The 24,999-nt window shown below is 40.5% G+C and overlaps 1 protein-coding gene across 1 annotated transcript in view; it reads right to left on the reverse strand.

Annotated features, from left to right (window-relative positions):
* Positions 1-7,185: 7,185 nt before the first annotated feature.
* The window catches only part of TGFB2 (transforming growth factor beta 2), a 62,067-nt gene continuing 44,253 nt past the window's right edge, over positions 7,186-24,999 (reverse strand). Inside the window, exons 3-7 of the mRNA XM_064414173.1 lie at positions 15,391-15,523; positions 15,162-15,272; positions 13,263-13,437; positions 12,537-12,690; positions 7,186-10,715 (exon numbers count right to left, since the gene is read on the reverse strand). Coding sequence (XP_064270243.1) covers positions 10,557-10,715; positions 12,537-12,690; positions 13,263-13,437; positions 15,162-15,272; positions 15,391-15,523 — 732 coding nt within the window. The 3' untranslated portion in view covers positions 7,186-10,556. The remainder of the gene's footprint in view (positions 10,716-12,536; positions 12,691-13,262; positions 13,438-15,161; positions 15,273-15,390; positions 15,524-24,999) is intronic.

Consider the following 24,999-nt stretch of genomic DNA (forward strand, 5'->3'; position numbering starts at 1 on the left):
AAGTCATGCGTGTCTCCTAGCTATCAATGGTGAATGTGGCAAACTGATGGACAAATTTCAATGCTGTACACTTTTTCAGGAGATGTCAACATAAGACATAAGCAAATCAACACCACTAATTCATGGCATTGATACAGAGAGAGTCAGGAGACAGGCTGCAGAATGAAGAGATAAAAGAAACAGATTTGTCCTTTCACCTTTGGAAACAGTTCCCTTAAAGCAAGCTGAAAATTTTTGGTATGGATTGAGAATTATTTTAGTACAAAGATGGTCAGCATGTAATCTTTAGTCAGTAATTTACAACAGATTTGGAATAAATCAAAAGAAGCACAGTGTTCTAAACAAATCCCCTAATTATTCCAGCAGGAAGTATGGGTGTAATGATGATTCACATGAGAAGTGTTTGATTGACCTTTATTTTTCATGTGGACATTTGCTACTTTCATCCCTTTATACAAACACATTCTGTGGCAGATTACCCTTGAAAAGATTTCAAAGGAATAAATCAAGATTCAGAGACAGACACATACCACCAAACAACCCAAGTGCTTGAGGAAGCTGAAACTAGTCTATGATGAAGCTACTCCCACGCAGTGCCTGGCCAGCCTAGGGATGTGTCATCATCTTTTGTAGTGCCTTAAGAGTCACTGCTCTTGCACTTTCCTAAGCAGGTCTTTGATAAAGAAACTCCTTCTGCCTGTTTGTCTCTGGAGATGCAGGGTATGATTCTTGTTCTTTGTGGTCACTTTTTTGCTGAATGAGATTCCTTCATGCTTACAATTTCTCTTCAGTCAGACAGTTGAACACCAAGACATGTCTGAACTTAGTTTGTCTTCTGCATCTACCTTATTTTTAAAACCATTACAGCTTTATTCTCTTGTCAAGTTGCCACAACTCAGCAGTGAATAAAGGCCCAACTGCCAGAGAGAAGTGCAGCTAAAAGCACTTTTAAGAGGTGTCTGTCATCCCTTTTCCATTAGCTGGTGGAGAGTATTAGCAATGAGGTGTTTGCCCTCTTAATAGAGATAGGAAGGGGAAGGGCTCTTTCTGGAGAGGCTTCCCACTAGGACACTTACACAGGTGGAGCAGTTCATGCATTTCTTTTTTTCTGGGAAGAATATTGTCAAGGCTGAAAAGAGTTTAGATGATTGGCTATTTATTTTTCCTCTTTTCTTTTGTTTTGTTTGTTTGTTTTTGTTTTTTCCCACAAGAACCTGAAATCCTGATGTTTTCATTCTTAAATTCCAAAGAAGAAAGGTGACAGTTGTTTCACTTGTAAGACATTGCTGCTGTATGCCAGAGGCTTGGGGGGAAAGCCTTTCATCTGAAAGGAGCATATTCTCCATTGAAAAGCTACAAAGAACAAAGTTTCACTCCACGGCCTGCTTTGGTAATTCTGCAGACTCAAGTAGATGTTGCTGTGTTAATTCAACACAGCTCATGGTTTCATGTTTTTCTTTACAGTCAGGAACACTGAAAATATGCTTTTATGTTTTGAAATGAAGGCTGATATACTCATCTGACTGTGACCCCAACAAACTAGAGTGCAAATTACTGAATTCTGCTCTCAAGCTGAACTGTGTATGATTGAAAAGTGTAAGGCAAATATACTTACCTGTTACTCTCTGAAGTCAAAGATATCTCTGAAGTCAAAGATAAAACTGTGTAGACAAATTTATCTCTGGGCTGGATTCCAATATCAAAAGGTCAGACTGAAAACTATTTGAGAGCACTATAAGCAACTGAAAACGATAGTTTTCCCCAGGCTATAGTTATATATTACACCCATGCAGTAAATACAGCACAAGAATTGATTCCAGCACTAGAGAATGTTATTTTCAGTGCCGCTGGATGAGAGAAAAATGGCAGCAACACCTTGCAAAATATACCAATCCAAATGATAGTAAGATCAATTTCCTTCTCCAGAATACTGCCATGCTCATCATCTTTCTAGATTTCAAATATAAGCTCCAATGTACAATAGAAATGTCTTCTTGCAGGCTACTGAGTTTGAACACTGGCAATCAGTGTTCAAACACTTTTACAAACACATATGCTTTGTGTGAAGGCTCTAGTAAAATAGCAAACTCAGCCTGACTATTCTTAGACAAATAACTTTTAAGCCTGGTTTGTTCCCTGCTGAAATAGTTGTGCTGTATTAAAGCTGAAGTAAGAGAGCTGGGAATAAGACCAGTCAGTTCAACCCCGTTGCCTCCAAAAGTAATTTCCTGCATCCAGCAATGCAAGTTACAAACTCAAACTGCTATTGTGGAGTAACCCAGAAGAGAATCAGTCTCTGAAATTTCCTTTTTTCCTCCCTGGGGCCATGCAGCAAGACTGCTAAGAATACACATAGTGAAGCTGTCCAGAAAGTGCAAAGTTACTTAGCAAATAGGAGTGGCTTATGAATACAGGAAAAAAACATTGCAGCCCAATGCGAATTTTAAAGAGGTCTTTAAATTTATATGCACTACTTTAATCTATGTATCCACAGAAATGGATCAAACATGACTTGATTATTTCCTTTTTCACTATGTATATTGTTGTTTGCAAGACTGTAGATGAGGCACCACACTCAACCCCCCTCACCCTGGTGGAATGGGGAGGAGAATCCAAGTGACACTTGTACATTGAGATAAGAACATTTTAATAGTTGGAAAGAAATAAAATAGAATAATAATGGAAAATAATAATATTGGCAATGAAGCAAAAAACAAGTCATGCACAATACAATTGCTCACCACCTGCTGACCAATGCCAGGCCTCCTTCCTGAACCCAGACTGGCTGCCCTTCCAGGTAACTACCCCAGTTTATACACTGGGAATGATGTTCTGTGGTGTGGAATATCCCTTTAGTCAGTTCAGGTCACCTGTCCAAGCTATGATCCCTCCTAGTTTCTTTTACTCATCTCCTCATTGGCAGAGCCTGAAACAAGGGGAAAAAAATAGTCCTTGCCCTAGGATAAACATGACTTAGCAAAAAGCCCAGAGCATCAGTAAGTTATCAACACTATTCTTATTCTGAACTCAAAACACAGCACGTTAACAGCTATTGAGAAGAAATTTGCTTGAGCTAAAAACCAGCACAATGGGGTTTTCCTCTCTGCAACCCATGACACATATTTTTGTACATACATATTTATCTGAGGATAAATTTCCCATGGCATTGGTGAGAGTCATGGATTCCTTCTACATTGCTTACAGTGGGAAAGGAGGTCTGATCAGTGAAAGAGTTGTTTGAATGAGTCCATGAGTATCTTGTGGAGATCAAAACACAGCATTTTTGCATCTACATGGATAGCGCACTGCATTTGACGTCCCTGCTTTGTGCACAACATGCAGATCATCTGGTGTGTTACAGCACTGCTTTAAGGGATCAGAAACTAGAGAAACCTGGGGGTTTAATGCTCAAGATCTCCTCCTCAGTCCTTGGGATACTTGCTGAGATTTTGACTATTTGATAGACACCATCTGTTACTGCAAAGCAGTGGAGGAACTTTTAACACTAAAATTAAAGATAGAGGCCAGGAGAACAGCAAGGGGTGCTTAGCTACAGGAAAAGGTAATTAAGGTTTTGTAAAAACTCATTTAAATTGTCTCCTGAGTGCTAATGATCTTAAAATGCATCAATGACTTTCAGTTACTCCTAGGTAAATTCCTACCTCCCTAAAGATACCCCTTTTCTTAAAGCATGAGAAATGGGAATGGCCTGTTGTGCTATGGAAGCAGTCCAAAGCAAAAAGAACAACAAAAACTAGTCCAGTTTTCCTGTGGTGTTATGTAGGGACTATACTTATGCTGACAAAAACCTTCTGTTGTGTTCATCTTTCCTGCTCCTCTGTAACCCAAGCTTGTGTACATCAGTTGGCTGTATCTGACACTCAGGATCTCCAGTGATTTACCTTTGGTGTTATACATCACAGCTGGGTATCACAGTGAAAAAATGTCAGTTCATTTTCTTATTTACAGTCTTCTGGTTTGGTTTTGTATTTTTTTGTTTGTTTGTTTGCTTTTGTTTTTGTTTTTGTTTTGTTTTTGGGTTTTTTTGTTTTTGGTTTTGGTTTTTTTGTTTGTTTTGTTTGTTTTGTTTGTTTGTTTGGTTTTGGGGTTTTTTTTCTTTCCTTTTTGTGTGTCTTATGGTAACTGAGGGTTTCATAGAAGAAGCAGAGGAAATAATATATTTTCAAATACCTCCAACTGCAGCTTTCCCTCCCAACTGCTCACAAATTGATTCAGACCACCTCTTTGAGAACAGGTTACACACTGCAGAGGAATGCATAACTTGCCCATGAACTGCTGCATATTTCATCTTGTATTTACATTTTTCCAAAGGGGAAAAAAAAGAACTTTTTTTTTCCAGATAAAGATATTTTTGCTTTTGATGGATGAAATCAGTCTGCATATCCTTGGAGACTACCAAGAAGTTTACACTAGGAACTGGAATGAAGCCATCAATTCATTTCATGTGGGTTCCATCAGATGGCAAAAACCCATCTCATAGTCCCCACATTACTGGTCTTTAAATCACTGAAGAATGAGGTGACCTGTAACACTCCTGGCTCTCTGGGAAACACCTTGATGCATAGGGACATTTTGACTGTTTCCAACTTGTTGTAGTTCGTTTTGGAGGGGGACACCCCAGGGGGTCCCCGGAGGGCCCCCTAGGCTGAGAGTGCACTGGCAGCAGCAGGCAGGCAAGGAGACTCCACATGGCCTCTGAGGGTGCTGATTAGATGGAGGTTTATTGGGATCCCATCCCCGGGAACAGCATGGTTACTGAGGGGGAAGGGGGAGCCTAGGGGAGGGAAGGGACAAGAGGGGAGGAAGGCTGAGAGGGGGAAAAAGGCTAAAAGGGTGGCTGGTCTCGCTCGCAAGGTTTAAGAGGCAGATTGAAAGTGGGCATGGAATCAGACTTGTGCCAATGGGATTACAGACACAGGATGGTTCAGGGCAGGACCACAGGCTTGGGATATACCATACATTTTGGAGGGGTGAGACAGAGCATACCATTTAAATAAAATGCAATACTGCACCAACTGTTATTCCTATGAGTAGCAATTATATTTATGTGCCTTCTTCTTGGGAGAAAAATAGAAGACTGAGCTGTGTAGGACTTGCATCTGACACACTCAGAGCAGCTCAAGTGCAAAAACTTCAGGCATATTGAGCTCAAAGTCTAACACACCCCAGCAACAACTTTGGTGATTAAGGTTTGGTTACAAACCAGCTGCAGAGATTGGACCTAACGGGATTTCATAAAAGTGATTCAGGTTTGAACCCTTCTTCAGAGCCCAGCCACTCGATTTTTGATCAAATATGAACTCAAATGCTAACATTTTTGTTGCATCCATCTCTAATTATCTGGACCAAACAGTATGTGAGAGCTCATGGTGTACTTCATTGAACAACAAGAGACTCTGGTCCCCTTTCCCATTTTTATCTTCCTTGTTCCCTTTCTTGTAGCAAATATTTTTGGAATGAGTTTGTGAATTATTAAATCAGGACCTGCCTATAGTATGTGCAAACAGTGCTGAGACCCAAAAATCAATGATCACTGCCATCATCTTGGTTTGGCACTAAAACACCCCATTTATAAGAAATACTTGTTTCTTGGACCACCATATGGTTGAAGAAAGTTTTATACCCTAGGGGTTCTGTATTAGATTCCAGCAGGTTACTTCATTAAATGATCATATCAAATTTGATTGGAAGTTCTCATCAGCTTTCTGTTCCATTTAATTTTATTTTTATACAGATGAAGAAATTACTGTTACACCCATACCCACTGACAAGCCAACTACATTACTTCACATCTACTTTATAACCACATATAATTACATAACCTCTTGGTTTATTTTCTTCCAGAACTCATGGCTCCTCATAGAATCTGTTCTGTCTGAACTAAGAGGCAGATTTTGGCCTAAAAAACAGTTTTCAAGACATTTACATGGTTTGGATGTTTTTCCTATATTGAATATTCCACATTTATTAACCACAATTTGATTCAAGCACAGTAAGGGCTTCACTGATACAGTCTAGAGAGGCTGTGTTAACAAAATCAAGACAAGCCCAGCATACTCTGCATAAATCTCATTATCATGGCAGATCTTCCATCTTTTCAGCCCCATGCTATAAAATCTCTTTTAGCACACAGCGTTCCCTCCACTTTGTTCCTCCTTAGCTACAGGCACCATGACCACTTTCTCACCTACAATTTCCAATCAGCATTCCTCCTCAAATACTGACTTCACAAATACAGCCGACAGGGTTGCAAAGTATTCTCATCTTAAGGCAGTGTGAGGGCTTCTTTGGGTAAGAATGAGGCTGGCACATTACATTCATGTCAAAGCACATAGCTGGGTAGCTAAAAATAGAATAAAAATTGGCATCTGGAAAATTTTGAAGGACTACAGTTTTATGCTTGTATAAACTCACTGAAACCAATTAAGGCTGGAGCATAACCATGGTGGACTCGCCCTAAGATTGTTTTTAATGCTCATCCGAAGTTACATTTTTAAACATATTGACAGACCTCAGAGTCCATTTGTTATAATTTATCACAATAACCCTAAAAAATCTGGCATAAACATGCTCGTTCATTCAAGCCAAGAAATGCTATGCACTCCTTTGATGCTGGAGAAGGCACCAGGGAGAGCAGTCCCTGTGTCCTCAGCAGTCCCTGGTCTGAAAGAATTTTCACATACAATTTCATCAACTTTAAAAGCAGTGATTTAATCCTGAAGTCCTTCCCGCCATTAGTTTTATTTATTCAAGTGACTAGAGCCTGATAAAGAAGAGCTGCAATTCCAGGCTCCTTAATTTGCTTAGATAATGCAATTGCATATTGCAGAGTGAATGGAAACAGACAAAAAACTAGGGAATCCTATTTTATGTCAAAAAATACTTCCACGTGCCACATAGCTGCTCCAGGTAAACTGATATAACTGAGGCAGCTGTCTACAGACCAAGACATCCACTAGAGTGGCTGAGGGGAGAGCAACCCCCTGAGCAGATATGATCCAACCTCATTTTGGATGGATGTTCTTCTCAGCCTGCAGTGGACCACATCAAGGTCATGCATGCCAAAATCCCACACCAAATCAGGCTTTGCAGGTATTTTAACATTTCAGAGCTGAGGAATTGCCTGTGCTAGAAGAATACTGCCATACGAAAGCAACAACAGCATATAATTGAAATAATTTATTTACCACTAGAGCACCACAAAAACAGACATACAATGTGTTGAAATACAGAGTAATCAATCACCAAAGTACAACACAGCTGTCCTTTAAGTTCCTTCTTTTTTTTTGCCTTTAAACCATGCCAACCATACAGTTGTATACTGTACAGTTGTACTGATGCTAAACACATCAGAAGGGCTGTCCTACCCCAACCAGCTGAGTGCTATGATTCTCCCTCAGCCCCAGTCAGCCCCTTGGGTCTGATCTTTCCAGATGCTGAACATTTCCCATCAGTTCTCAGGGACTTTGCTCAGGCAGTGGCAATCACCTTGCCAAAATAAGGCCCCACAGCACAAAGTCCTTGAGCTGTTGCAGACCCAACTGAAGATCATTTGAGGGGGATTATGCATCAGACCTGAGAGGTACTAAGGAGTCACATTACCCCACTCTGCAGAGGGGAATTTCACCCATTGTAGGATCAGGCCTAACACCCTTGGCCATTAAAGGGAAATACATGCCTAATAAACAAGAAAAAGTAAATTATAGGAGCTTTAAAACAGAGAATTTCAAATATTATCAGTGCATTTTGAGGAACACTAGACATTTTTTTAAAAATTCATTTTGGGGCAATGACTTACAGAAATAGTGTTCAATGCTTAGAGAAAAACTCCAAATCCAAGTTCAAATTTTCAGCTCCATCCAGCACACAGTGAGTATAGTTGGACAGCTATGCTATCTCCCATCCCACTTTTTCAAAACTGGTTTGAAAGCTGCATTCCCATATCAGAGAACTTCAAAAACATTTTTAAGTTTTGTAAAATGTGCTCATCCTTGTCTTCTCTCCTGTCCAACAAAAATACAGTTCTCCTACTGAACCTGATAAAACTAATTTTGCTGTCGTTATACAGCAAAATCCAGAGTATGTATTACCCTGAGGAGTTTCACTGAGTTCAGTGCATCTTCTCACTGGAGTTAGTCTGGCTCAAGCAAGTGTTAGCAGGACAGATTCTTCACCTGTTCACCTCAGCTCACTAAATAAATCAGAAGTCTAACATACCTTCTCCTCCTGAGCCAGCGAGTGGGATTAGATCATCTCTGGGGCTATGTTCCCATCTAGGCAATAAGCACGGGCTCCACAGAATTCCTGAGGAGCTGCCTGTGCAAGCCACCATGGCACCTCAGTTTTGCACCAGTATTCTACTGAAGCCAAGAAACTGCACTTCTTAAAACTGGAACTGACAATACCAAGCTCAGGAGTGTCCTCCCAACACTGCTCAGGGCAATGGCAGAAAATGTCCCTCTTATCCAAGTAGAATGCTTGCACTGCAGGTTTCCAGCTTTGCTCTGCAGAAGCATCCATCACATGAAATGAAATGTTTGTGCCTTCTTCAGTATCCTTTTTATTCTTATTTAGGTTGGGGATTTTTTTTAAATGAAGTATGCAATGTATTTTTTTCTTTTTTCTCCCTCTACAATATGAAAACAACAAAACCCTAGGAATTCCCATGCTCCTTTCTTGCTTTTTCAAAAGAAGCTTTAGCGTCAACTCAATTGAGAAAAAAATTGGTAAATTTGCAAAAAATCAAGGGTCTGATCCTGCCAATGCTTAAACATACCCCAACAGCCTAAAGGACCCTGCTGCGCCACTGCAGAAGTCAAAGGCAAACCTCTTTTACCTGCAGCAGGAGCAGCCCCACAGAGGAGCTGCAGGACCAAGTTCCCCCATGCCAGGAGGAAACATCGAGTGAGCGCTGCTCCTGCTCCCACCATGTGCAGGGCATCGCCGCAGCAGCTGCTCCCTACAGCCTCCTGCAGTGATGGATGTCATTCTCTGCAAGGGTTTGCCTCACCTCAGCCAGGCTGCGACACCCCTTCTCTCCACACCTTGCTCCCTGCCCATCTGTTTGAATGTCTACAGCCAAAAGAAAATGGGAAAATGGGATGACCCAGAAATCTGAACCGCATTGCAACTGCAAGTGTTATGAATGGCAACAGCTGGAGGAGGAGGGGAGGAGCAGGGGGAGAGATTGCTTTAATCCATCTTTTTTTATAAAACAGAAAAACAAATGGAGTCAGGTAGCTTATGTCATAATGATGAACAATATACAAAGCACATGTATAGCAATTATTATAAAACATGTATTTGTAGTGCAAGTCAAAATACAGGGACTCTACTCATACTGGCCAGCTAGAGGGAAACACATGATTCTGAATGATCAAAAAGAGCCCCAAATTCAAATTCAAAGTCATGAGAGCTGACAGTATTACAGAGTACAAAAATATGGTGAAAATTTACACATTAGATATAAAGTACGTAATTTTTTAATAGTTTACAAATAGAGATCTACAGATATGTTTCCAATTCAGCTGGCTTTTACTACCCACCTACTGTAATACTCTAGGTATGGTTACATATACCAAAAGAACAAAAAAAAAATTCCCATAGCATAGCTATACAGCAACATATTAAGGTCTGAAGATTAGACTAGTACACGTTAAATATTTCACTGGTTTACTAAACTGACATTTTAAATCATTTACAGTAAAAAAAATCTTATAGACTTGTCTTTGAGACTGAAACAGGGTGTCCTTTATTAGTAAATCATTCAGTATTTAAAACAAGGGTTTGAGACCTTACAAAAAGTCTCTCTAGGCAGCTGGCATGAAAAACAAGGTATTTTAAAGGCAATTTGTCAGTAATGCAACAACTGATTTCTATTTTAATCAAACTAAACTAACCATTACTTTTCTGATTCTTTTGAGCTTGTGTTCCTTTAGGCTTTATATGTATTTCAAGCAGCTTATTTGGTCTCCACCTTGTCCACATTGGCTGGTTTTCGTTTTCCCAATGGTGATACCGAAATGTTCATTTGATAGTTTTTATACACAAATAAATAATGCACTGTTAACTCTATAGCTAAGAGGAATGACTAGGATGCCTATTGCATAACAATACAGAGAGATCAAGTAAGGCACGGGACAGATACAGCAACTCCACTTCATGGGATTTTCCTGTTTTTTTCCTTTCACATAGTAACACTAACAAATTTCTTCCAGTGTTTATTTTTTAAAAGGTTTCTTTTTTTCTTTAACTTTGCTTCTTGTCTATCTCACACTATGTGTAGGTGAAATGTAGGAAAAAGCCTTCAATGTTTTGCTTCAGATGCCAGTTTAAAAAAAAACAACAAAACAAACTTTCAAACAGTTCAGACTAGTACCGTTTGTTTTTTCTTCTTTTTTTTTTTTCTTTTAACACTGATGAACCCGGGTTTTTATTTTTCTTTCTTTCTTTCCTTCTCACTCTCTTCTTCTTTTTTTTTTCTTTATTATCTTTATTTTTTATAAACACATGTCATGCTGTTTCAGGGATATCCTTTAGCTGCACTTGCAAGACTTTACAATCATGTTGGAAAGCTGCTCGATTTTGGGTGTTTTTCCAATGTAGTAGAGGATGGTGAGGGGTTCCAAATCCTGGGACACACAGCACGGAGAGGCTGAAGCTTCTGGATTTATAGTGTTATATAAGCTGAGTACCTAGAAGGAGAAACCAAAAAAGAGAGATTAAGGCAGCTACCTCTGTTTTCTGCATCACTTCCTCCCACAGCACCTGAGAGAATGCCCAATGAAAATGGTATGAAGATTCCTGGATTTTAGGGGGTTTTTATGCTTTTCCACTTCAATCTAGTGATCACAATATGACTGAATTTCCTAAGGTTTTGTCCATAGAGTTTTAAGCCTCAAAGCAGGTACCTGGAGTATGTCTCTAAAGTGCTGCCCTTTGAATCAACAGGCACACCATATTTATGAGTACAGAGGAAATAGAAAGGTTTTTATCTGTTTCTTCAGGTTGCCATTTGCTGTTTACAGATTTTGGATTTACAAGTGACCAAAGAGAAGAGAGACCGCTTCAGAGCATAGGCACCCCTCTTCTTTTACTCTCTGGCTATGTTAATTAAGTCCATTAATGCCACCCTGCAAGCACCAGGACTCAAGGTGCAGTTTTTCCTGCTGAGAGCCAGATTCATGGAGTTACCACCTATGTCACCTTGGATTCCTGTGCATGTTTCTCTGCAAGGGAAGATTGTAGGGTTAGCCACTGATGATGCATAGGTGCTCCTGAGGATGCCATTAATGCCTTAGCCGAAAACCAAGCAACCTTTTCCACACAACATTTGCAGCTTAGACAGACAGAAAATCTGCAAGGACAGCAACACTAACTACTTTATTAGGCAACTTCTGGCTCCTTGGGCAATTATCCAAACCACGTATTTGTGACCATGACAGTTACTCTTCCTCTTTCCTTTAAAAACAAGTGCAGCTCCAAAATGTGTACACCATTACTCCATACCAGCATGGAAACATACCTTATTTATACCTCTGCCTGCTGATACTGCTAACAGTACAATGTCACAGACAGTGACAGCTACAAAGGGGTCTGTAAGCTCAGGATGAATTCGGTATCATGGTTTTACCAACCTAAAGGAACTCAAGCTGTCCCTTGGGCACGGCCAGTTCTCCCAGCTGGCTGACACTGATCTGTCATTTTAAGGGAGGCTTGAAAAAGGGGAGACATCATTCTTAGCATGGAGGGTGAAATTCTTACTTTATGACAACTATGATGCAAATGTCTGTCTCTTGGATTTACTGTCTAGACATCCTTAGTGACAGCTGAGAGGAAATTAGCACTTCACAGCAGAATACTACTCATCCTAAGGCAGTTGGCTAAAATACCACATCCAATCCCTAAAATAAGAAGTCCCATCTCAGACAACTATGATTTGGTTCTTCAACATCCCATACACAAAATCCCTCCTACCCATATAAATTTTCAAAGTCTTTTGAAAGTAAAAGGAAGACAGCTATCAGTATGGTATGTCATAAAAGTAGGTGATGACCAGGTGGTACAACTCAGCCCTTTTGTCACTCTGAAAGTGCCTCCCTCAGTGTCTTTGCTGACCAAACTCATTGTGCCGTCTTTCACTCACATCGATACTGAAAGGCCTTTTCCAAGCCACCTCCAAAGGCTACATACTCACAAGACGTATTCAATCCAACCATGTGTTCATATCCAAGATATCAAAAGAAAGAAAATAAATAAATAAATAAATTAAAAAATAAAATAATAAAAAAATTAAATAAATAAAATAATAAGAAATAGCAAAAGAAAGTAAATCTCTGGGTCAGTACATTTCACACTAGCTTGAAGCCATGTGTGAGTTCTTCTATATGGCCACATTTCATCATCCTTAGTTACTGAGACTAACTCTGGACACTGGTGCTGATGTCAGCCTCAGGAACATAGTTCAACCTGCAGTTATAAAACAGAAGCTGAAAATTAGCAAATCCATTACTTACTCTGCTGTGCTGAGTATCTGAGCTCCATAAATATGGGCAGGCTCCTGCACAGAAATTAGCATGGTATCCTTTAGGTTCATGAATCCATTTCCATCCAAGATCCCTCTTGAAGTCAATATAAAGTGGACGCAGACAGCAATTATCCTGCACATTCCTGGGAAATAAAATACAAACATATCAGTCATAAAAAAGACAACACTGGGAATAAAAATAATCCAGTTGCTTCCTCACTGAATGATCCTTTACAGGCAGGCAGGTCTGAGTCACAAAAATTCTCAACTAAATCAGATCAATAGCAGCTTATGCTGTAACTGAAATTACAGTTATTTCAGGATGCTTGGACATGGCAGGACTTGCTCTTACAGACAAAGCTAATGGCTTCCCTGGAGAACTACTCAAGTGTTTTTCTCCAGATCCTACAGAGGAGACTCTGAGTAGGCAAACAAAATGAAGGTGATAATTTTGCTCTAACTATGGGGCTAATACATCTGGGAATCATCCCCATTGGAACTGAGCTTCTACTGTCTAAGGCCACAACAATCTGCCCCTGTCTCTGTGGGATTGGAGACCGCTGGGTAGAGACCTACTGCACACAGACCCCAGGTCTGAGAATGAGAGTCTGCATTCTCTATAAATGCCAACTGTAAAGAAACATTATAAACAACTGCATGACACCTCCAGTCTCCCACCACTGTGCAAGAATATTGGATGTGCAGGCATAGTTACCTAAAACAATAGGCAGCATCTAGAGCACGCTTCTTCCGCCGACTGGGCTGTTGCGACTCAAGTCTGTAGGAGGGTAACAACATTAGCAGAAGATGTGGGGTCTTCCCACTGTATTTTTTCCTATTGGACTTTAAAGCTTTCACATCACCACTGGAATATGTGTAGTCATCAATACCTTCAAAAAATACATTTTGGTGATAAACATTGTGTTGCTTTTTCTTCACAAATTAAATAAACCATCTCTTAAAAATAATCTCTCAGAAACTGGGCCATGATGGTGTCAGCCGGGCATGTTTACTGGGGAAGTGGGGCCAAATTTCAGCCCAAGATGCCTAAGATACCCACAGTTCTCATGTTAGCTATTGGATCAACCCTCCCACATTCACATCTGTTTGATGGCATTTCAGCACATTTACCAAAAACGTTTAAAAGAGTAACAGAGAAGGCAACCTCAGTCACTGCATTTTGCGCGTCTTGGCTTCAAATGCTCCAAACAGTCATTCTCTTGCTTCAGTCAGAGCAGTACTCCCAACTTTTAACACGTATGTTCATTTTAAAACCTTTTAACACACTTAAAGATGCATTGGATACTTCACCTTCCTTTCCCACTCTTACTTCTATCCCACTAGTTTCCTCCATCACATTAATTTCTTTATGATACTGTAAATTCCCCGTCTTTCATTGCCAGTTTATGTAAATCTGCTAATTATCCCCAGAAAGTCAGTTATTCTAGTCTCTTCCTTTATATGGGCATGGAAAAGACATTTGATTAAAGTATTTCTTCTTGAAATGGCAATCTATGGCCTCACATTCTGTATTCTCTTTAAACACTAACTGCTTTACTAGCTTCTTATCATGGCAATACCACAGACAAGAGAGTCAAGGTATTGGCCTTTCACAGGAGTCACATAATGACTTTTGTTAACATCCTTTAGAAAATTAACCTCCCCAACCAGATACTACCATCTAAATGGAAAAAGATACATTATTCTTTTCTTAACATACACAATTCTAGTGACCAAACACCATACTAACCATTTTTTATATGCACACAATGGCTTTAATTATATGTACAGTACATGTATTTACTTACAGGAAAAAATTCCAATGCAGTGAAACAACGGTTAGAAAAACTTAATACTTCACAAGGAATATAGCCAAATACTTGGATCACAAGTGAACCAAATCATGATACAGTTCAATAAATGAGAACTTCAGGAACAGAATTTAGGTTAAAATTGGTTCTAATACAGCTATAGATTCATGTGTGCCAGTGGATGGTAATTGTATTACAGTCAATTAAATATAATTTCTCTTTTGTGAAACTGAAAGTTTAATGGCTTAAAAACACAAGAGAGCTTATACAACCTTTGTATATTTAATCCATACCATCTTGCCTGCTGTCCATAAAGCGCACATATATTCATAACTCTCACTACACAGTTTTTTATTTTTTAAAGCCCACTCATTCCAATCTTTTTGACTAAGTCTGACTCATCGCAGTACTAGGATGGAGAGCAAAAGGTTTATTTTGAAAATATTGAGCTATTTTCTCATTACTGTCCGATAGTGGACGGCAAACTGTGCAAGTGTCTTCACTAAATCCAAAAATGTATATATATCCTGCGAGCATCCTGCAAACTGTAACACAGACTTTTAAGGACATCAAAACTGCATACATGGAATTAGACAGTTTTTCATGCCTTGTGATTTTAGAATTGTTCAGATGATATAGTGACTTTAGTAAAATTTCCTACCAGCTGAGAATCACGATTCTCAAATGAGCACATTTTCAATCAGCTGAATGTCATTTAGAAGGCAGAAAGAACTTTTTATTTCCCTTCTCAATTAGTACATACCAGAACATTTTAAAAAATTGGAGTTTTTTTCTTTAATTACCTGCAAATCTTGCTTCAAGCTCCTCACTTTTATTTGGGATGATGTAATTATTGGAAGGCACAAAGGTACAGCATGGACAATGTAAGCTTATCTTAAATCCAAGATTCCTGTCTGAAAAACATAAAAGTGAGTGGGGTTGGTTTTTACACATGGAATGACTCTGAAATACTCCTGAGTTAAAGAAGGAATAGCTGGGACAGGAATGAAGGCAAAGAGCACTTTTTGTCACCTCTGTGATGGAGCCATTCATGTACAGCCTCAGTGACATCAAAAGACAACCATTCTCCTTCAGCTCTTGTTTTAACTACTTTGCTATCGATATAGCGCTGTCCTGGGGATGATAATTCTTTAGATTTTAAAACCTGAAAGAAACAACAAATAAGATTTCCTACAGGTTAACATTTACCTGGTTGCTTTTAAAATGGACCACTAACATTAGAAAACAGCACAAGAAACTATTACAGTCGAAACCTCTATGAAGCAGTTGAACATTCATGCACATTTTCAGAAAGAGTCTTCTTAGGGTGTCTAAGGAGAAGAACACTATAAAAATATCCTAATGAAATCAGCTTAGGGTCCCAAGCAAAACACACCAACACATATTCCTTAGTGAGAGAAATCACACAGAAATAACTGCCCTGAAAACCTATCCTGTATGACAAGTGCTGAAGAGATCACAGTAATCATCAAAAGAAGCTATTTCACCTTTTTCAGCAATACTTATACTGACTAGAGCATAAGATGCCAAAGTCCAGGCTGTACAATGTAGTCTGTACACTGAAGATATTACATTGCTCCCCTACAACTAACCTATGGTATTGCCTTATCCATGCTTTTAGCCTTCCCTCTGATTTCGGGTACTAATCATACATTACACAGACAGCCATGCACAGATTTGTGCCAACAGGTGAGGCTGCTTCCATCCAAACTTTGATACAGGCTGTCGTTGTATTTTTGTCAAATGTTTCAGCAAAGCTTCTACTGACCAAGCTATAAAAAATACCTGAACAAAAGTGTCACGGTTTGACCCTGGCACAATGCCAGGGCCCCCATGAAAGGTATGTTTCCAAAATGGTTACTGTGAGATGTGACCTGCAAACAGAACAAAGCAGGCTCCAACTTGGGGATGGAGGGAAAAACACAACACTTTATTAATTACAATATCTAAAAAGGAACAGACACAAAACTAATAATGAAAACCCTCCAAATACATTCCTCCTCCTCCCCTCCATTTTCTCCACAGAACGAAATAACACCATAGATTTCCACCCCCTCACCAACTCTCACATAATCAACTTTCAGTCTCTCATCATCCCTCAAATAATCAACCCTCAAATCTATCAGGGAGAGAGGAGTCCCCCCCTTGCACCATAGGCTTCCCCCGGAAACACAATTGAAACCTCTTGTGCTTCCGTGTCACTCGCGGCACCGCCCAGAGAACATTGGCCCTCGTGACTTCTTCCCCCCCATGTCCAGCGCTCTCACCACTGCACATGGGCCAGGACTGCTTTTAGGGTTCCCTGTTTAAGGATGCTCCACTCAGTTCTAAAAGCAGCAGTCTCTCAACTTTGGGACACCAGTCCCCCCCAAATTTACCTCCTGGGGCCAAGGGGCCTCATGAACAGAGATCTTCCCCTCCACGGAGACAGAGGGCATCCCACACCCTGCTTAGCCGTTTGTGTTCAAGCTACTGCTTTACTCTTTACTCTAAGGTATTGCCTCCCCCTAAATACAGTCTCCAGGTCACAGGAAAAACATGGGTCTGTCCATGGCCATACAAGAAAGAGTCCAGCCCAAGGCCACTCCACCATCTCTTCCCACCTAGGATTCCTCTCACCTCTTCCAAACTTTCCTCACACTTGCCTATTTCGTCATGCTTCATCTCTCTCTCCTCATTCTGATTCAGGAGAATGAGTATTTGTAAGGTTTCCATTATTCTACAAAGGGGTTAAAATCTTTGCCTGTGTCTGCCCAGAACTCCCACAGCTGCCGGGCACCTTCTCTCCCCGCATCCCTCGCTTCTGGCCAGCTGTGCTGCCAGCACAGTCTCTATCACTCTCTCCCAGGGGGGCTGCCCAGACATCCCAGGTCTCCTCCACCCCTGCACCTCACAGGGCTCCGGCCTCCCTCCCCACAGGCTGCATGGCCTTCCCCTCCCCACCCAGACGCAGCTGGGCAGGCGAGAAGTCAGACTCCACTCACCGCTGGACTCCAAAAGAGGAAATCCTCTGGGAATCCTCTGCTTTTAACCCCTGTGTATTCTCAGAGGTGTATCCAGATCCTCAGTGGCCACAACAGGTGCCAGTTTAAAATCTGGCCACTGACTGGTTTGACCACAACTTTTCCAGAAACTCACTTCCTGGTCAAACCCCGACAAAAAGAAACCCAGGCCCTGCATAACCAGAATTTCAAGGGTCCACAGTCCTGCTCATCCCAGACAAACAATTCAGTGAGTGCCTTCCCATATACAAGCATAGCCTGCTATTATTTACCTAACTCTAGGTAAATAAACTAACTCTAAAATAACTCTAGGTAAAAACAATTGGACTTCTGGCTGTTAACAGCTGGTTTCTGGTTTTCTGGTTATTACTCTGTTGATAGTTTTGTGATGAAGGGAGCTGGAATGCCATACAACATTTAGTCAACTCCAATCAAGATACCACATGGTAACATCACTTTGCAACTTTTGGCATGCCAGCTGTACGACTTCGTATTTTGTTTCGGGTTTTTCCTCTCTTTAAGCACCCAAGTCCATCTCCAAATGAGTAACTGACAATGTCTCATTGTTTCCTCTTATTTCTCAGCCCAGAACAACCTGACATCTAGCAAGCACTGCTGTAATAAAATCATGGTGAAACTGCATAACACATGTAAAGAAAAATATTTCAAAAGAAGTGTGAAACTATGTCATTGTGATAAAATCAGGCTTTTAGTAATTAAACAGGCTCAGATTCTGTCCAGCATGTACAGTCATCATGTAGAGTCTCTCTGTTTATTGCAAGGCAGTGCTGGATCTCTTATAGGCCAACAGCATGGCTCTTACAATAACATTTGTCTTATGAAAAGAACAGCAACATGACAGGCTCTTCGTCTTCTTTCTGATCAACACATTTAGCAAAAAGCCATAAGAAGATGTTGGTTCTAGTCCAGAAGATTACTAAGGGTCCCTGGTAGGCGATGCTGAGTTCCCCAGTAGAAACTAAGGGCACACTAACAGTGAATACTGGGACTCCTTTTTATGAGGTAACCTTCAAAGTGTCTGAACAACTGTTTACAGAGAGTCTGGCAGCAGCAAGGGGACTACCACTGCTCAGAAGTGCCAGAGGGATGAGAGAATCAGTAATCAATGCTGGGAAAGTCCCAGAGAAGTACAAATATAACTTTGCCTTCCCTTTGGTCTTTATCAGGTCAAGTGTTTCTGAGGATGTAATGCAGCTGTCATTCTGCAAGGATGTGTTGGGGCTGGGGGGTGGGGGGGTGTGAGGCAAATGGGACACAAGAACTTGGCTCATTTCTCTTCCTTTCTGCACAGTCATATCTTTCCAAAGACTCCAGAAACTGCATACCTCAGTTTTGGCAGTGATGTAAGGACTAAAAGTAAGTAATGTGCCAAAAGCAATCTCCTGATGTTAACTATAATTGGTCTTAGACATATTCTGAAGACACAGCTGTGCCTTGGTATCAAAAATAAATGTATTTATTGCAGTCTTTATCCCAACTGCTACCAAAAGATAGAGTCAGGGCTGTCAGTGTCTACCTGGAATAAAAGGCATTTGTAAAAGTACAAGAAATCATCACTGCATGTATCCAATGGTCCAAGGAAAATCCATCCACACTTGAGCTGAATGACAAGAAAATGTTTCTGAGCTGTTATGGCACTGTGCGACAGGAATGGATACCATGGATTAAAAGAGGTGGATATTATCCATCCCATGGTACCTACAATGTCTGAGAGTAAAGTTTCTCTCCATGTTTTTTATACAACATGTTCAGGAAGAAAATTATAAAGAACAAGGTAAAAAGTCACAAACTAAGTATAAGATAATTTCCACAACTGAGACCATAGGTTAAACAGGCACTGGCAATTCTTAAGCAAAAGGCTGATAAGTGAGAAGAGTGTTATACTTTGTGAAATTAACTTCAATCGCCTTCTCTTGGGTTAAGTATCGTTATAGTATGAGGGTGATGTATGATCTTAACAACCTGAGTACTTCTTACTACTTGTAAGCAAGAATGATCTTCTAGCCTCACCATTTCAATTTTCCCCTCTTTTTCTCTTACACTGTTGCAAGTGGGGAAAGCTAATGGAGGATAAAATCCTAGACTGGATCCTCAGAGTCCAATTTCTCCCACAAATAATCTGATTAATCTTTTCCTACACTGCTTTTTATTTCCATCCACACTGAAGCAACTGTACTCTATATGGGGGTAAACAAAGGGGCCTTTTTGTAAGAATCTCTCAAGAAATTTTTACAGCTACAATATATTCTTCAAATGAGTCTTCCAGAAATCACTCCATGAAATAAGCATTTTAGGTTCTCTCTGCCATTTCCCCACTTTGGTTTGCTTCTTTTTACTTTTTTTTTTTTTTTACTATTTCTGGTTTTAACCTTCCCCATCAGCAACATACCTTTTTCTTCCAATACACCCTCAAGCCTGTATCCTCAATGCAAAACTTTTCTTTCACCATTTCCAATCCTTTCTTCCTACTAGATCAACTAATGTAGTTTCAAAGAAGAATAAAAGCAGTTTCTGTGCCTTGCAGCTTTTGTGCTTGAAAGCTTTTCTACTTTTTCCAACCACACTGATTGGTCTTAGAAGAGATATTACCTTCACCTATAAACATTGCCTTGTCTTACCTATAAACACCACCTCACCTTCATGCTTAGCCCATCACAACCACATCAAACACTGTTATCAGAACTGCTGCTGCACAGCTTGTAGCTGCAGGAGCTAAATGAAAGCCTTTGTGCAAAAGTTTTCAGTGCACTGAAAGTATTAACAGAAGGCAAGGGGAAAAAAGAAAATCCACAGAAGAGAAAGACAACTGAGTTAAACTTCCCCTTGAATCCTTTCTTACTTCCTTTGGCACCTCACCCAAATGCTCCCTCTTGAAGAGGTAGAAAGAGTTTGGTCTGACTACAGGCCATGATGTGGAAGGCAAAGATTTTCCTGTGGGGGAATCCTGTGCATCACCCACTGCATGCAGAGACACAGATCCCGTCATTTGCATAAGCAGGAGACAGAGTTTCCACACAGGAAGCTTCCACCTCCCTCGCTGAGGAGGGACACATCCCAACACCCACAGGTACAAGCAGCTGGTGATGCACAATGGCTGTGCACGAACGGCTGTGAGCATGTACACCTGCACATGCCTCAGAGACGGCTCAAACCCAACAAACCTGGGTTCTGGACATGGGGATGTCTGTAAGGGGTATCTGCTCACTTGGTCTTGCTTCTACTGCCTGTTATGATAAATGATTACACAGGGAACATAACGCACATGATCACATGCTGTGGGGATGAGCTGAATTGGAAGAAGTGTTACCAAAAGGTGATCCACCAGACTTCTAGACCAGTATACAGAGTAATCTTCATTCAGTAGCAATGCCCTAAATTCTAAGAACAATTTCAGGTTTTTTCTACCTCATTTTTTAATGTGATTCCTCCCTTTCACAGGAAAACCACCAATGAAAACACTTAATCTTTTCTTGACCAGGGTCTTACACATTGCCTTCTACCTACCTTTTTCCATGCCCACTGCTAACCTACCTCTCAATACAATTTTTTTCAATTCTGAGGCTTCTTGAAAACACCCAGTGAAAAAATAATCTTACAAATACCCATGAGGAGTCTAGATATGACATGCATGCAGCTACTGCCAGCAGATTAAGGTGAAACAAACACATGAATAAATGAATAATGCAGTTAATTGCAGGAAATGGCTCATGAAGAAGCCAGATGCAAACAAAGCATTGCTCTTTTTTGTACAGCTCTTTATGTTTAGCAAGCCCAGCCGGGATCTTGGTGATGACAGCACTAACATGCCACCCTCACCAGGCCTGCCAGATTTCTAGTATTTTACAAATCCTGTTGAAATATACTCTTCATTCTGCTCAGTCTTCTTGGGGAGAACTTCTGCTTGGCTGGCAAGGATTTGTCTCTGCTTCTCTTCATCCATTAGAGGAGGCTGACCCATGGTGTTATCCTGAAAGCATATCCCGAATCACCACGACCGGGCATTCAGCAGTGAAAAATTTTAGTTTTGTCACAAACCGGTTTCAGAAGCATGAGGAGTCTCCAGAAAATACCGATTTGTAAATTACTTCTGTCACTTGCTATGCTTATTTTTCAGACTAACTGGAAAGCATTAACAGATACATTTTTTAAAAATGTGTCAAGTAGCTGAAATCTTCATTCAAATACTGGAGGATGAAACTGTTTATTTATAGGCAAAAACATTTATACTCTCAGGAAACTATCACACAGTTCTGAGTATAAAAATAAGGATAAAGATTTTATCTTAGTCTGTAGTTTATAAACTGTAAAGTACACTGAGAACACTACATTCTTCATTATAACAAACAAAGCAGAATGCTTGAAAAATTAGCAGAAACATGACTTCTTTAAAGAATGGGGCATATCAGAAGTTGACATGAGCAGAGCAGCAGCACTTGGCGTCAGTGTAATTAAGCTGGTTCAAAAACAAACTCAGAAGAACTACTAAGCCCACGACTGTTAAAACAAACATAATTACTTTGCTCAAAGTTTCCTTTGCCTACTCCCCCGCTCACATATTTAGGCAGCTAAAGCAGGGCATAACTGAATCAACACATTAGTGTATGTATTCTAGACAATAACCACTGACAGCAGACACCAGAACAGCCTGTCTTCGTGACTCATTACACAGCTAAAAGGAAAAAAATTGACACAAAGGTACACTGGTTCTTTCAAATAACTAGAGCCCCAGAACAGGAACTTGTTTAGTTCACTTCAGATTTGGTATTGTGGCCAATAACTACTTATCCTCTTCTATTGTCACCACAATCAGATGCAGAAGAATGGGAAAATTACAATTAAGTATAACTTACAGTGGAATAGTTTTGGCTAATAAATTCACCACCTCCTCAGCAAGCAAACAAACCATAAACTGAATGTGGTTCAGCAGTGATGACACACAGGCTGATACATTAATGACATACATCTTCTGCAGCCAAGAAAACCAAGAGCATTTTACAGCTGGGTTTGGGAATTATGGTCACCAACTCTTTTGAAATATTTTTGGTGACTTAGTTTCTTAAAACAAGTTGATGAACACTCCAAACATAGTAATAAGATCATATGGCCACCTTAAAATATCTATCCTATTTCCTGCATTGCCTTAGAACTTGAAATGGTCACTGCTATCAGCCAGTGTGGGTTCTGCAGTCACTGAACAACATTATCTTATGAAAACCTGCTATTAATCTGTCTTATCTGTCTTTCCTCTCCATTCACTTTGGACTGTCTGATCTCCTCCCTTCAGATGCTGCTGGTCCCCTGATAAATTCCTTCCTTCCCTTCTCTGTCATTTCAGACTCCTGTGATGTTCTTGTATTACAACACCTTGGCAGGCTCACTACTCTTTCTCTTACTTATCAGTCATTATCCATGATTTCCACTGGAATTCCATGGCCCTTTTAAAAATAATGGAAATAACATGACATGCGCTTGTAAGCCTAAAGTAAATAAGCCCAAACAATGAGATCCAATGGTAAATGAGGTGCTTATGCTGGTTAACATGAGAGCAAAGATAAGTTCAGCTATGCACACCACAGCTGAAAACTGCCATTTAGGATGACCTTTCCTGATCTAGAAGAAACTGCAGGGGACTCCAGCATAAATCTTTACACTGGAATGACCAGATTCCCAAGGTCTGCATACGCAGCTGCTGGGAGTTTCCAAATTCTTACATACGATTCACCCTACTGAAAGATTCACACACTGCCTGGTTCCAGATTTCAAAGGTCTCCTCGGACAGCTCTCAGGGACTTCAGCCAGCATTTTCTGAAACTTACACTTAAAAAATGGCCATGCTAATTATCAATCCTTTCTCATTCCCTGTTTAAGTCTGATGCCTTTGATCCTATTTTGGACACAAGGAAAAGAAAATCCTTGATTTTGCTGCAAACCTCTCCAATTTACTACTCATTATATGTGAAAACATATGGTGTAAAGTGCAAAGCTTCCATATAGTACCTTTTGCCAGATAATTTGGAATCTACTGGCTATCAAAATCTTAGTTGCTTGTAAGTGCAAGAGACCAGCTTTTTCAAAAAATGTCAGTGTGAGTTTTTAAGCTCTTGTAGCCACTCCTGCAAAGGAGTGATTCAGACTCGGCCTTCAGTGCCATGGAGTTAAAAGGGCTTTACAGTCCCCCTGCTTATCAGTGAAGTCTTTCCATTACTTACAGTGGTCTCCGAATCAGGCTCAAGCCGAGGGCAGAATCTTTAGAGACTACTATATGAGATGCAGAGTTCCTGCCAAAATACAAAGAAAGGTATGGAGTGCTTGCCAAAGTTTCTGAAAAAAACCCATAGGTCTCTGATCCATCTGCTCAGAACTTGCCAGACACGTTCTTCATGCAAACTTGCATATAAAAAGAACATATTGCACACATAACCCAACTGCTTTTATATCTGGATGGGCTACAGCTGCAGAAGTATTCTCTTACAGTGCTGGCTGTTGCTCACTTAAAGGTAAAAGAAGGGGAAGTATGAGGCAGACAAAAAGATGAGCACATAAGCAGGTCAGAAAGGGAGGGGAAGTCAAGTGTGTCATGGAATCACTGTGACTGACTTGTTGCATCATCCTGCAATGAGGGGATGAGCTCTGGGAAGAGAATGGATCCCAGGAAGGGATTTCCTCTCCATTTGTTCCCCAAGCAGGGCCTTCCTCCTGATACTGAAGATACATATGCAGTGTAAGTTGGGGACAGAGCCCTGAGGCTGCCCAGCCTGATTTTTAAGCAGGCAGGAAGACTCTGTATTGTTTAAGCAATAAACAAGAATTGAGGGTCTGGGGTCCTTCTCCTGGAAGATTCTGAAATATTGAGGGCAATTTCCTGCCATTTGGTGGATTTTAAGATAGCTCCAAAGAAAGATTTTATATAAAATGAAGCAAAACAAAAAAATCCCCTAAACTTATCTAGCCTTTAGCTTCAACTTGCCAAAGGCACATTATGTTTTATTAAAGTATCAACAAAGAGGAGCCAAAGTCAACAGAAACAGAGTGGGTTCTCCTGTCTTCTAGCCAAATCTCCCAGATCCTGCAGGGTACTCCTCTGTTCATCTCCCATTTATGCACAGGTTTCCTAATCCATTTTCTCTTCCTTGGTCCTGTCCCTGACAGTCATATCTCATCTTCATGTGCATTTTACTACAACATTTTGGCAACTTTCTTGGCTAAGTGAGTATTTGGACACAGTACTTTCTCCAAGATGTCTTCTTCCACAAGTCCCTCCTCTTTCTTCCTTCCTCTTGCCTGCCTTGTTCATTGTAACACACAGTTGTCCTTTTCGTTTTCTCTTCCCACCACCTACAGGTTTCCACACAAACCACTCCCATTGTTCTCCATTTTCTCCCATCACCTATTCTTCTTCAGGTAGGCTTCTCTCCAACAAAGCGTCACATTGTTTCCTAAACCTCTCCAGAACAGGAACACCACCTTTCCCCCTTCCAAGAGACTCTTTAGCACATGGCCATCAAGCCAACTTGATATTCCTTAACCCAGTGACTATCATACCGAGCTGCTGGGCTCAAACTTGCTTGTGTTCCAGTGTAATGTAGGCTTGGCTACC

The sequence above is a fragment of the Passer domesticus genome, chromosome 3 (assembly GCF_036417665.1).
Source record: "Passer domesticus isolate bPasDom1 chromosome 3, bPasDom1.hap1, whole genome shotgun sequence".
NCBI lineage: Eukaryota > Metazoa > Chordata > Aves > Passeriformes > Passeridae > Passer > Passer domesticus.